We start from the raw sequence: 11,585 nt of genomic DNA, 5'->3' as shown, positions 1-11,585 counted from the left end.
AGAAGCTCTTATCCAGGTTGTTTTCTCCTGACTAGATCCTTGATGGTGTTGGATCTACTCATATCTGCTAAATGAAAGTATAGAATTGGAGGCATCAGATGTTCCATGCAGTCTCTATGGTCACTCCTTAAGAGTTCTGTGTAACTCAACAGTCACTGGTGTCTTCCCTATTCTACTGACTGAATTCATAAACTTATTGGAAGACATAATGAAGGTAAACTCTTAAGCACTTCCTATAAATACACATTTACTCACACTGTAACTTTCTGAGTCCAGCTGGTGACATTCATCTTGAAGGCCACATTTATTCCCAACGGAACACAAACAGAGAACCATGATGACCAACAGAGTCTCTAACTGTGAGGACACGTTAGGAAACTACCAGCACCCGTCTTTGGCTTTGTGATTGCATTCATCTAAAACCTTCAGAAGGATCCAAAGGAGTATGGAATCAAGACTTCAACAGAACCCTGCTGTACATCCAATCAGAGCAGAGATTAACGTCTGCATGAGGCTGAACTGAACAGAGACCAGCAGAAAAATGACTACATTAGTGTTGGTATAGAGGGTTAAAGCAACTGATTAACTTTGACAACCAACGTGTAGCTCCGAGCTCTTTAACCCTGTAAGACCCATATATAAGGAAAAAATTTTGCAATAACAATAATGAAATATATATATAAAATGGCAAAAAAATGAGCAAATATGACATATATAAACCCAAATATTGAAAGAAAATTGAACAAAATGCTTAAAAACCAGAAAAACTCATATGTATGTATGTATATATATATATATATATATATATATACAGACACATAAATAAACCAAAATATAGAAGAAAAATTGCATACATATACATATATATATATATATATATATATTTAATAAAAATAATCACAATAAACGGATCATTTATATATAAATTCAAATATAGAAAAAAAATTGCAAAAATATTTTTTATATTTATAATCTAAAAAAATATATATGTATGTATGTATGTATGTATGTATAAACAATGTAATAATAATAAAACTGATGTATTTCTGAAACTGGGTTTTACAGGGTTAAAGTAAAAAAAAAAAAAAAAAAAAAACACACACACAAGACCTGACAACCTGCACTGCAGCTGAAGACACTGAGGACATAAAAACTGCAGTTTGTCCAGAAATCCAGAATAAAGCTCTGGACTGTGACTCAGATATTAGAGCTGCATCGATGCTGTAATAGAAGAATTCTGGTTCTGGGTAGTAGCCTTTTAGATGTTGAATGTAGTCTCAGAAATATTATCTTGTGCAGGTCCATATGCTGTGTAAATGTGACATATTATTACTAAGTGGACGGATCACAGCGGTAATGATCTTCCACACCATGTAGGTACATTTCTGCTTATGTCAGAATACAGCCTAGACCATGGAGCTATGCATAGATTCAACACAGAAATAGAAATCAAACTTTAATCTCAAATGAAACTTAAAGCTTCGAAAATAGTTCAACACGTCTGGTAAATACGCTCATTTGTTTTCCTGCCTAAACAGTGGTATAAATTGTTTTATTTTTCAGGGAAAGGACAGTTAAAATACTGGCAAGAAACTGTAAAAAACTGTAATCACAACATATATGACAAATCACTGCTGCCAGGAATGATTATAGCCACTGGAATGTGTGTCTGTAGGGGCGGCTGGCTGATTTTAACTGCACCTGCTGTGATCTGGATTTTAATTCAGTCTGGAGTCATTTTCACTCAACACTAAAAACTACAGCTGAAATGAGCCCGTTTTGCACTAAATTGGTGATTCCTCCTATAATTGAAGTCCCTTCCAGAGCAGTTTTAGAGTGAAAATGGAGGAAAACCTGATAGAAAGATGTCAACACCAACAAAAAGCACAAAAATTGAAAGAAATGATAGGTATCATGAAAGCTGCAGGCCATGAACTCATTCCTGCTAATCCTGTCCAAATGGGATCGAAATATTATATTACATGAGTTAAAAAAACATAAGTAAGGCATCAGTTTTAAAGACATTATAGATAAGATCCCAATTATAAAACCTTTAGTTCCCAGAAGTTACAGAGAAATAAATGCATCATCGTCTAAACCAGGGGTGTCCAACTCATTTTAGTTCAGGTTCCATTCAGCCCAGTTTGATCTCCAGTGGACCAGACCAGTTTTACTATATGATCAAAATGACAAAAGTCAGATAAAAAAAAACAAAAACCCAACAAAAACAAGACAAAATATTGCAAAAATGAGAATCAAAACATCAAAAAATGAGACAAAACACGAAATAAAACAAAAAAAAAGAGACAAAAAATAAGACAAACAGATTACAAAGCAACAAAGAAATGGACAAACGAGAAAACTGAAACAAAAAAAAACAACAAAAAGGGCACACAAAACAACGAATAAAGTAAAACACAAAATGACAAAAGAACAATGAACAATCTAGTATTTTACTTTCTGATCAAAACAACTTGTCATGGTCTAGAAATGATTTTAAATTTATAGCTTTACTAATTTACAATCTGCAGTTAATGTCTTCTGTGGAATTTTTACACTTTGAGGGCCGGATTGGACCCTCTGGAGGACCGCTTTTGGCCCACAGGCCGCATGTTGGACACCCCTGTTCTGCAGACAATGTGTCACAACCAACGAATGCTTTTCTGTCTTCACTCTGCTGTCCTCGTCCATCTCTCCATCTCTCTCAGCCGTCTCTCCAGGATCTTCATCTGCTCCTCCAGACGAGCCGTTTTATCAGCCGCATTCGAAGCCCCTGAAGTCCCGACGCCTAAAACGACACAGACGCACACCAGGACGGCCAGACGCACCGCCATGGTTTCTGTTCCCACCCGGTGGTCGCTCAGGATGAGTCCAAAGCAGGCCAAAGCCATGCCCACCTTCAGCAGCCACAGGGTCCGCCTCAGAGTGGAGGCGACCAATTGCAAGCCAAGGGAGATGAGCCAGTAGCCAATGAGAGCCATGAGGACCCACTGGCCCACAAAGATCAGACCCTCTGGTGTCACCTTGTGGACGGGACGGCCAACTGTAGAAAACAGGGTCAGGATTAGAATAGAACATAAAAATACTGCAATATCTGATCATTTCACATTACAATTCTTCAGAGTTCATAATGGAATGATATACTTTCCATGTTCTATGCACACAGATGCAGACCTGTTCACTACAATAAGGCCATACGCAGTCATGGACAAAAGTATTGGCACCACTGGAATTTTTCCAGAAAATACACCATTTCTCCCAGAAATTGTTGCAGTTACAAATGTTTTTGGTATACACATGTTTATTTCTTTGATGTGCATTGGAAAAACACAAAAAAGCAGAAGAAAAAAAATCTTCTGTGTATATAAGGTTTTCTGCGTTTTTGCACTGTGTGTTTCTATTTATTCTGTACTGCCTTTATACTATTTTTTTTTCTCCTTGGATCTGCTGTAACGGTGAACTTTCCCCACTGTGGGATCAATAAAGTTTATCTTATCAAAGCCAAAATTGACATAATTTTACAAAAAACTCAAAAAATGGGCCAGTCAACATTGTTGGCAACCTCAACTCAGTCTTTGGTTGCACACCTTTTGGAAGAAATAAGTGAAACCAGTCGCTTCCTATAACCATCAACAAGCTTCTTACACGTCTCACATGGAGTTTTGGACCACTCTTCACTTTCAAACCGCTCCAGGTCTCAGATTTGAAGAGTGCCTTCTTGCAACAGTAGTTTTGAGATCTCTCCACAGGTATTTCTGGAAAAATTCCAGGGGTGCCGATACTTTCCTCCATGACCGTAGGCCTGCTGGTAGCATTTCCCCTCATTCAACTAATATCATCAGATGGAGGCCACTTGAATGATGCGGGCCACGTGCACATTGGCAAACAGAAGCAGGATGTGAAGGCGAAGTGGCTCAGCAGCATCATTTAAGTGGCCTCCATCTGAAGGTATCATCAGGTACCAGGCGTACATGTTGGGTCGCCCACCCAGCTCCAACTGCTCTGTTTGGAAATCACCGGATGCATAGAAAAATCTGCACAAAGGTTATCACAGTCCATAGTGATTCAGTACTAATTTAGTAGTGAAGTATTTTAGCAATTAGTAGTTAGCATTAGCATGTAGCACTACCAAGTTTGGTGAGCTGGCTTGTATAGTTTCTTTGTCAGTGATACGTTCGCTTTGGACATGGTTGTGGTCTAGCATTTAGAGTTAGCACTAGCAGGTTTGGAGAGTTTATGAATATAGGTTCTTTGTCACTTTGTAGCACTTGGCATTAGCTATTCGGCATCTTGCACTAGCTAACTGGTAGCATCTGGTCCCTAGCTGGAGCATCTCCTAAATGGGCCTGGGTCAGCTGAACGTGGCGGTGCTGTTTGGATTGTGTAGGAGCAGTGTGAACTGGCACTAGGGGGGTGAATCTGGGACACCAGAGGTCATCCTAGCCTCCTGGAGGTGTTGTGGGACTAAATAGGAGAAACACCGTTGAAGGGAGGTTTCCACCTGATGACCCCCAGAGATGTGTTAGGAATCACTGCTCATTGGGGTGTATCGTGATGGGTCAGGGGTCCTAGGGCCTTTACTGAAGGGCATCCTTCTTGTTTGGAGCACAAGTGTCTGGTGTTTAAACCAACTTAGTGGGCATGTCCAAGAGACCTTTTTTATTTGAGTTTTCTTTGACAAGTGTAAGTGGATAATTTCATCAAAATTTGAATCTATCCAGTCGCTAAAAATTCTTCAAAGTGTAATCGTTTAGTTTATGTTGTATTATGGGCTGGGAGCGACACTCGCACTGCTTGAAGAATTTTGGTGCAAGATCAAGAATTGTCAAACTTGCAAATGTAGAATTCTCACAATATTTCAGAATCAACAGTCTTGAAAGCACTGGGTTAACTAAAAGGGTCAAAGTATGAGGATGCTTCTGATATTGATGGACAAACTGGTAAAGAAAGAACAAATTCACCCAATGTAAGCCACTGATTCATTTGATAAATCTTTCAACAACAACCTCTCATTTTGCTTGTTCTTTGAGAGACTACAGTTGTACCTTTGTTTTTAAATTATTGACCCATTAGCATCCTCCCAATGGTCTCGAAGACTGCTGAAACGGTAGTCTGTGATAGGTAAAGTGAAGATAACTCGACTCAAGTGGACAACAACTGTCTAAAGCCACTACATATGGTTTATACTGGGCGTATAGTTGTGGCTATGTTTTTGTAGATGCAATTGTTGTAATTATTTGTACCCATGCACAAAAAAAAAAGAGCATCACTGAAAGTCCTGCAATGCGGTGGCTGAAATACATTCAGTTCAAAAGATGTGTGCTCACAACTGGGCTGGCCAAAAGGTTGGACTTGGATATGTCCACCTCCCTGGTTACTACTGTGTAGTCTCTGGTTACAAAACACGTCACCAGCCACAGATGGCAGCGCCCATTTTCACCATATTTTGACTACAGTTTATGCTTGGTACACTGGTGCCCTCCAGCCTAATGGTTGTTAGAGAGGCCGTGAAGGTCGGCACCATCAGGAATGTTGACTCTAAACTCTAGTTTTTCTGTTACTGGGCTGCTTGTGTGAGTAGCATTACCTTGGATTCCAGCAGCCTGCAGGAAGTATGAGGTATACTGTAGTAGAACATTCAGACCTTCAGCCAGACCTTCTGCAACAACACCCAGAACCTGAGAGAAAGCCTGGACGGAGCGGGTGGAGGGGGAAGGCAGTAGTAGTAGAGAAAGAGGGTTTAAGAACAGAGACATGGTTACCATAGAGGCATCAGCCTACTTTGCTACATGTACCTGAGTAAGTTCACATTAAAACTGAAAAGCAAACCAGGAAGTGACCCTCTATGTCGCTTACAGCTGAATCATCTATGTGAGCTGTCAGGCACTAATTATTAGTTATTTTACAAAAGATTCCATTGTAAGTCTGACACTTACATCTTCTAGAGTGTTGGACCTTGTCTGGTCACCTGAGCAGGTAAACCAGGTGAACCACTACCGTAGTGCTTCGTACAAACTGTTAAAACCACTTCCTGTGATGTCATTAGTTCTCTAAACCAATGGAAACCTGTTTCCTCCACATCACAACGAAAAAAACATGCTTTAAAATCTGCTAGAAGTTGCAGTAAAAACAATCATCAGCCCACAGAGTAAATATCAGCTCACATCTGAATAAAAATGAGCTGTAATGTGGAGAAAACAGGAGGTTCAGCTACATTTAAGGTTTGTTTCTCATCAAGTTGGAAGGGCGAAGTTCGTGGGGCGGCTGTGGCTCAGGTGGTAGAGCGGGTCGTCCAATGATCGAAGGGTCGGCGGTTCGATTCCCGCTCTGTCCTAGTCATGTGCTGTTGTGTCCTTGGGCAAGACACTTTACCCACCTTGCCTCCAGTGCTGCTACTCACACTGGGTATGAATGCGTGTGAATGTTGGTGGTGGTCGGAGGGGCCGTAGGCGCGGATTGGCAGCCACGCTTCCGTCAGTCTGCCCCAGGGCAGCTGTGGCTACAAATGTAGTTTACCACCACCGAGTGAGAATGTGTGAGTGAATAAATAATGGATTCATTGTGAAGCGCTTTGAGTGCCTTGAAAAGCGCTATATAAATCTAATCCATTATTATTATTATTACTTTTAACCTTTACACGCTTGCACCAGTTGGCACAGCATCAGTTTCTATACTATGCTGATGACACACAGCTCTACATGGCCTTGTCTCATGATGACCTAGAACAGGTTGTCCAACTCATTTAGTTCAGGGGCCACATTCAGGGGCCACATTCAGCCCAGTTTGATCTCCAGTTTTTACTATATGATCAAAACGACAAAAGTCAGATAAAAAAAGACAAAAAAACAAGACAAAATATTGCGAAAATGAGACAAAACACAAAAAATGAGACAAATGACATGAAATAAAACAAAAAAAGAGACAAAAAGTTAGACAAACAAGTTAGAAAGCAACAAAAAAATTGATAAACGACAAAAACGAGACAAGAAAACAAAACTGCACGCAAAACGACTAAAGCGAAACACAAAATGACAAAAATAAGACAAAAAACACAAGCGAGACGAAAAGGAAACACAAAACAACCAAAACGAGAAACAATACGACATAAACATGAAATGAACGACAAGTCAGACAAAAAACAACAAAAACAAGACATATTTAAATAAGAAATAAGTTAAAATAAGAAATAAGAAATATTTAAAAAATGAGACACAAAATGACAAAAATGAGACACAAAATGACAAAAAATTTGACAAACGACACAAAACAAAACAAAAAGAGATAAAAAATGTGACAAAAAAGTTGCAAGGAGACAAAAAATGGACAAACGAGACAAAAAGAAAACACAAAACGACAAAAATGAGAAACAAAACAAGAGACAAAAGTCAGACAGAAAACAACAAAAACAAGACAAAATATTACAAAAATGAGACACAAAATGACAAAAGAACAATGAACAATCTAGTATTTTACTTTAGAATCAAAACAACTTGTCATGGTCTAGAAATGATTTTAAATCTATAGTTTTACTAATTTACAATATGCAGGTAATGTCTTCTCTGGAATTTTTACACTTTGAGGGCCGGACTGGACCCTCAGGAGGGCCGCTTTTGGCCCGCGGGCTGCATGTTGGACACCCCTGACCTAGATCTAGTGATGTTACACTCGAACCAGTTTGCTCGACACAGTGCCGAGCTTTTGAAGCGGAAGTGTTCCGAGACAGAGTTTCGATCCCTGCTTCGGCATGCCCAACAATCATGTGACTCCCGAGAGCGAGGCCTCGTTACATCACAGCATGTGTTGCGGTGCTCATAGACTGTATATGGTGGTGCTTCGAGGGAATTATGAAGGAGTTGGACATTTCAATCAGTCCAGGTCTTAAAAGGGGTCTGATTCACTCCTCAAACTGTGGGTTTCTGAGAGGAGATTAAGCTAGTACATTTGGTCGCATGTCATGAGGTGGGTACTCAAAAAAGGTGGATCTGTGACACCCCGCAATAAATTTTCAACTTCAAAGCATCATTATTCAGAGACTAATGGGCCTAGGAAGATGGGGTTGGTCTTATTTGAAAGCTCTTGAAGTTTTCTTTCATTTACTTTTAACCTTATTTGATTTGATGGAATAGTTTTATTTCAGCAATCCTTTTAATAAAATAATCCAGGAGTGGATCGGAGTGGAGGCGGAGTGGAGCCGGGAGGCGGGAGCAGTAATCAAGGCTGAGAACCCCAGAAACCTCTGTTGCTTCTTGAATAAACTGTTTCTTTGTTTTTGTTTAGTTTCTTAATTACCCCTTAGATGTCTCTAGGGGTTGTTTATGCCTTTGGGTTCAAGGACAGGAGCCATTTCACTTTCATTTTCACCTTGGGAGGAGTGGTTGAGGACTATCATTTTGTCCAATTTTCTCGGAAGCAGGTATATGTAACATGTTTTTCTTCATCTTCTGAACCTAAAGTGTAGTTTAGCATGTTTCTGATCTTATCTAAACAATAAGATATTGCACCTGTTGACTCCACAGCTTGTATGATTCACAGTACAAAGTTCAGTGAAAGCCTATGTTCAGGTTGGGCCTACACAGCCATGGAATGTCACACTTGCAAAGGAATACGTTTAAAGTCAAACTGTTTCAAACCCTTTTCATGTTTCAGAGGTTGGGCAAGGTGTCCTAAGCCTTATATTTGTGATATCTTCCTTTCAGTGAGAAAACAAGATGCCAAAGTGTCCAGAATGTGGTAAAGAATTCACCCGGAAGGACAGTCTGATTCGTCACCTTGCGAAGCATAAACCCGCTCTCTACAAGTGCAAGGAGTGTAACAAGACGTTTACCACACCCAACAACAAAATTTTACTCTTGGAGCCTGTGCTGCGATAGGTCACTTTTCAACCACAATTCATACCCCTTCATAGTAAGAGGAAACATGTTTCTTTAGCCCAATCTTGTAGCCCTGGTTGTTATCTACCATTTAAAACAAACCAGATTGAATTTGGTTCAGAATTGGCTGAGCAATGGTGTTTCTTGTAAAACGGGTTCATTTTGAGAAAAACGTGTTTTTCTGATGAGGATCTAATGCATTAGTCAGTTAACTAATCATGTATTAACGAGTGTATCTCTGGAATAAAAGGAGATAATGAAGTTCTGTTTTTTGTTTTTGGTGTGGCATGACATATATATTAAACTGTGAGATTATTGGAAAATGGGCAATTTTGACCATGTCACACATTTGTGGCCCACCTTATGACATGCGACCATTTACCATTTGGAAAGAAGTCAGAGAGAGAACACATTTAGGTAGAATTAAGTTTAGATAGATTTAGTTACATTTCATACACTAAATAACACTCATAGATACATACACACAGATTCACACATACACAACACACATTCATTCATAGAAACACACTACACATATAGTAAAATAGGTTATAGATAGGTACATAGAGACAGTAGTTTGAGTGGTTGAAAGAGTGTGTTGTGAGTTGTGAGAGTGTAAGGTGTCTATCTGAGCCCTACCTCTCCAGAGGAGAAGACCCACTCATCGACTGGGCATCACGTTAAACTGTATCCAAACCTCTTCAGGATGGCCAGAAAATATCTCCACATGCCAGCAACATCTGTGCCATGTGAGCGGATCTTCTCCAAAGCTGGAGAGGTAGTCATCCACAAAAGAAACAGACAGAAACCATGCACTCCCTGGTTTACACTCCATTTATACTGCCACAATGGCAAAGCTGCAGAAGCACTAGCATTCACTTCCACATCCCATAATACTAGAGTCCCACACAAAGTAGCACAAGCACTTTCCTGTCCCCCAGTACCTCTATACACACCATATGTATGTATATCTACACACACGCACACACGCATGCACGCACACACATTTAAATATATATATATATATATACATATATATATATATATATATATATATATATATATATATATATATATATATATATATATATATATATATATATATATATATATACAAACGCATATAGATGCATGCAAACAAACATATATAACGTTTTAAAACGTTTATTGCAAGTACAAAGCAGTGTGAGACCAGCAGTCCTGAGGCTTTTTCAGTTTTTTCCGCTTAGATGCAGTTCTGACACAGAGCCAGCAGATGTCACTCTTCTGGTTGTGTCAAATGCTTCGAAGCAGTGTGTCCTTCTTGAAGCAGTTGTGTCAAAGTGCATTTCAAAGTGATTTCACCATCACTACCTAGAGCCACTTGATGGCCCACTAAAACCACATTTCAAATATGAAGTTATGGATGGATGACAATGAGCAGGACAAAACTGATGTCTTGGTCATGGATACTGAAACTGAAAGTGAAACTACAACATTTCACCCCGTCAAAAGCACTTTGTATTAAATCCTATTTATACCAAAAGTCCTATGCACATAAAGTCTAACTGATTTATTTATGAATATATGAGTCAATATCACCAAAACCTGCCTTTGAGACGTCATGATTTCACCCCAAAAACCTTCAATTTTAAACTCCATTCCATCTCTCTTGTGTCAAATTGACCTGAGACTCATCAGTAAAAGTATGTTGGTGAAGGTTAAACACTTTTTATGAATTTACTGCAGGCAGATAAAGTACGAGCAAATCATAAAATATGTCCACCCCGACAAGGATGAAGTCAAAAGACAAATATGTTTTTACAACTTCATGATTGTGAAATAATACATTTTAGTTGATAAAAAAGTCTTTTGAAAATAGTGAAACTGCAACTATGTACCATATTAATGATGACTGAGTGATTCTGATGAGGTACTTTCTAGTGATATTGACGTCAAAATGACAAAAAAATTGACAAAAAAGTTACAAAGCGACAAAAAATGGACAAACAACAAAAACGAGACAAAAAACACAAAACGGCAGGCAAAACAACGAATAAACCAAAACACAAAATGAAAAAAATTAGACAAAAAACACAAGCGAGACCAAAAGGAAACACAAAAGAACAATGAGCAATTTAGTATTTTACTTTCTGATCTAAACAACTTGTCATGGTCTAGAAATGATTTTAAATTTATAGTTTTACTAATTTACAATCTGCAGTTAATGTCTTCTCTGGAATTTCTACACTTTGAGGGCCGGATTGGACCCTCTGGAGGGCCGCTTTTGGACCACGGGCCACATGTTCGACACCCCTGCTGCTCTCCTAGTGAAAGCCACTACTTTCTACTTCCATCTCTCACCTTCTGCACCGACACCACCGTCTGCTCCCCCGCCAGCCTGCCCAGGTACGTCCTCCCCTTCCCGGCCAGCTCAGCCAGGGACGCCCGGAGCTCCTGGATCACGGAGCGGCTCTCGAACACATTCTGCCCCGAGACACGTCGGATGAGGACGCAGAGCAGCCATAGGCCACTAAAAGCTCTGAGTTTAGAGAGGGAAAGCATACTGAGAGCAAACTGAAGCACTGGAGACGACATGCAGCTACAGACCAGCAGCCATGGGAGGAAACACAGCAAAGTTTTTCCAGCAGGATGTGGTGAAAGTTAGAAGCGAATGAAAAGGGACGCCTGCACCCTAGTGGGCTGAAGGAACACGGTGCTTCCGCTGCCTTTCTT

At 39.7% G+C, this 11,585-nt stretch overlaps 1 protein-coding gene across 1 annotated transcript; it reads right to left on the bottom strand.

Annotated features, from left to right (window-relative positions):
* Positions 1-1,443: 1,443 nt before the first annotated feature.
* On the bottom strand, positions 1,444-11,581 carry tmem109 (transmembrane protein 109). The gene is made up of 3 exons (XM_023297257.3): positions 11,214-11,581; positions 5,588-5,690; positions 1,444-3,043 (listed from the first exon to the last, which is right to left on the bottom strand). Exons 1-3 carry the CDS (start codon positions 11,445-11,447, stop codon positions 2,670-2,672), a joined length of 711 nt encoding a protein of 236 aa, XP_023153025.2. The 5' UTR covers positions 11,448-11,581; the 3' UTR covers positions 1,444-2,669.
* Between the last annotated feature and the right edge of the window lie 4 nt (positions 11,582-11,585).

This window comes from Amphiprion ocellaris, chromosome 4 (genome assembly GCF_022539595.1).
Source record: "Amphiprion ocellaris isolate individual 3 ecotype Okinawa chromosome 4, ASM2253959v1, whole genome shotgun sequence".
Taxonomy (NCBI): Eukaryota; Metazoa; Chordata; class Actinopteri; family Pomacentridae; genus Amphiprion; species Amphiprion ocellaris.
The sequence above is the reverse complement of the archived record's forward strand: the minus strand, read 5'-3'. Positions and strand labels throughout refer to the sequence as shown.

Excerpts from the sequence above, each read along its gene's own strand:
- tmem109 (XM_023297257.3), bottom strand. The coding sequence starts at position 11,447 with ATGTCGTCTCCAGTGCTTCAGTTTGCTCTCAGTATGCTTTCCCTCTCT. Across the intron at positions 5,691-11,213 it reads CGGTGGTGTCGGTGCAGAAG|GCTTTCTCTCAGGTTCTGGG; the intron begins GTGAGAGATGGA and ends CGCTCCGTCCAG. Across the intron at positions 3,044-5,587 it reads GCAGGCTGCTGGAATCCAAG|TTGGCCGTCCCGTCCACAAG; the intron begins GTAATGCTACTC and ends TGTTTTCTACAG.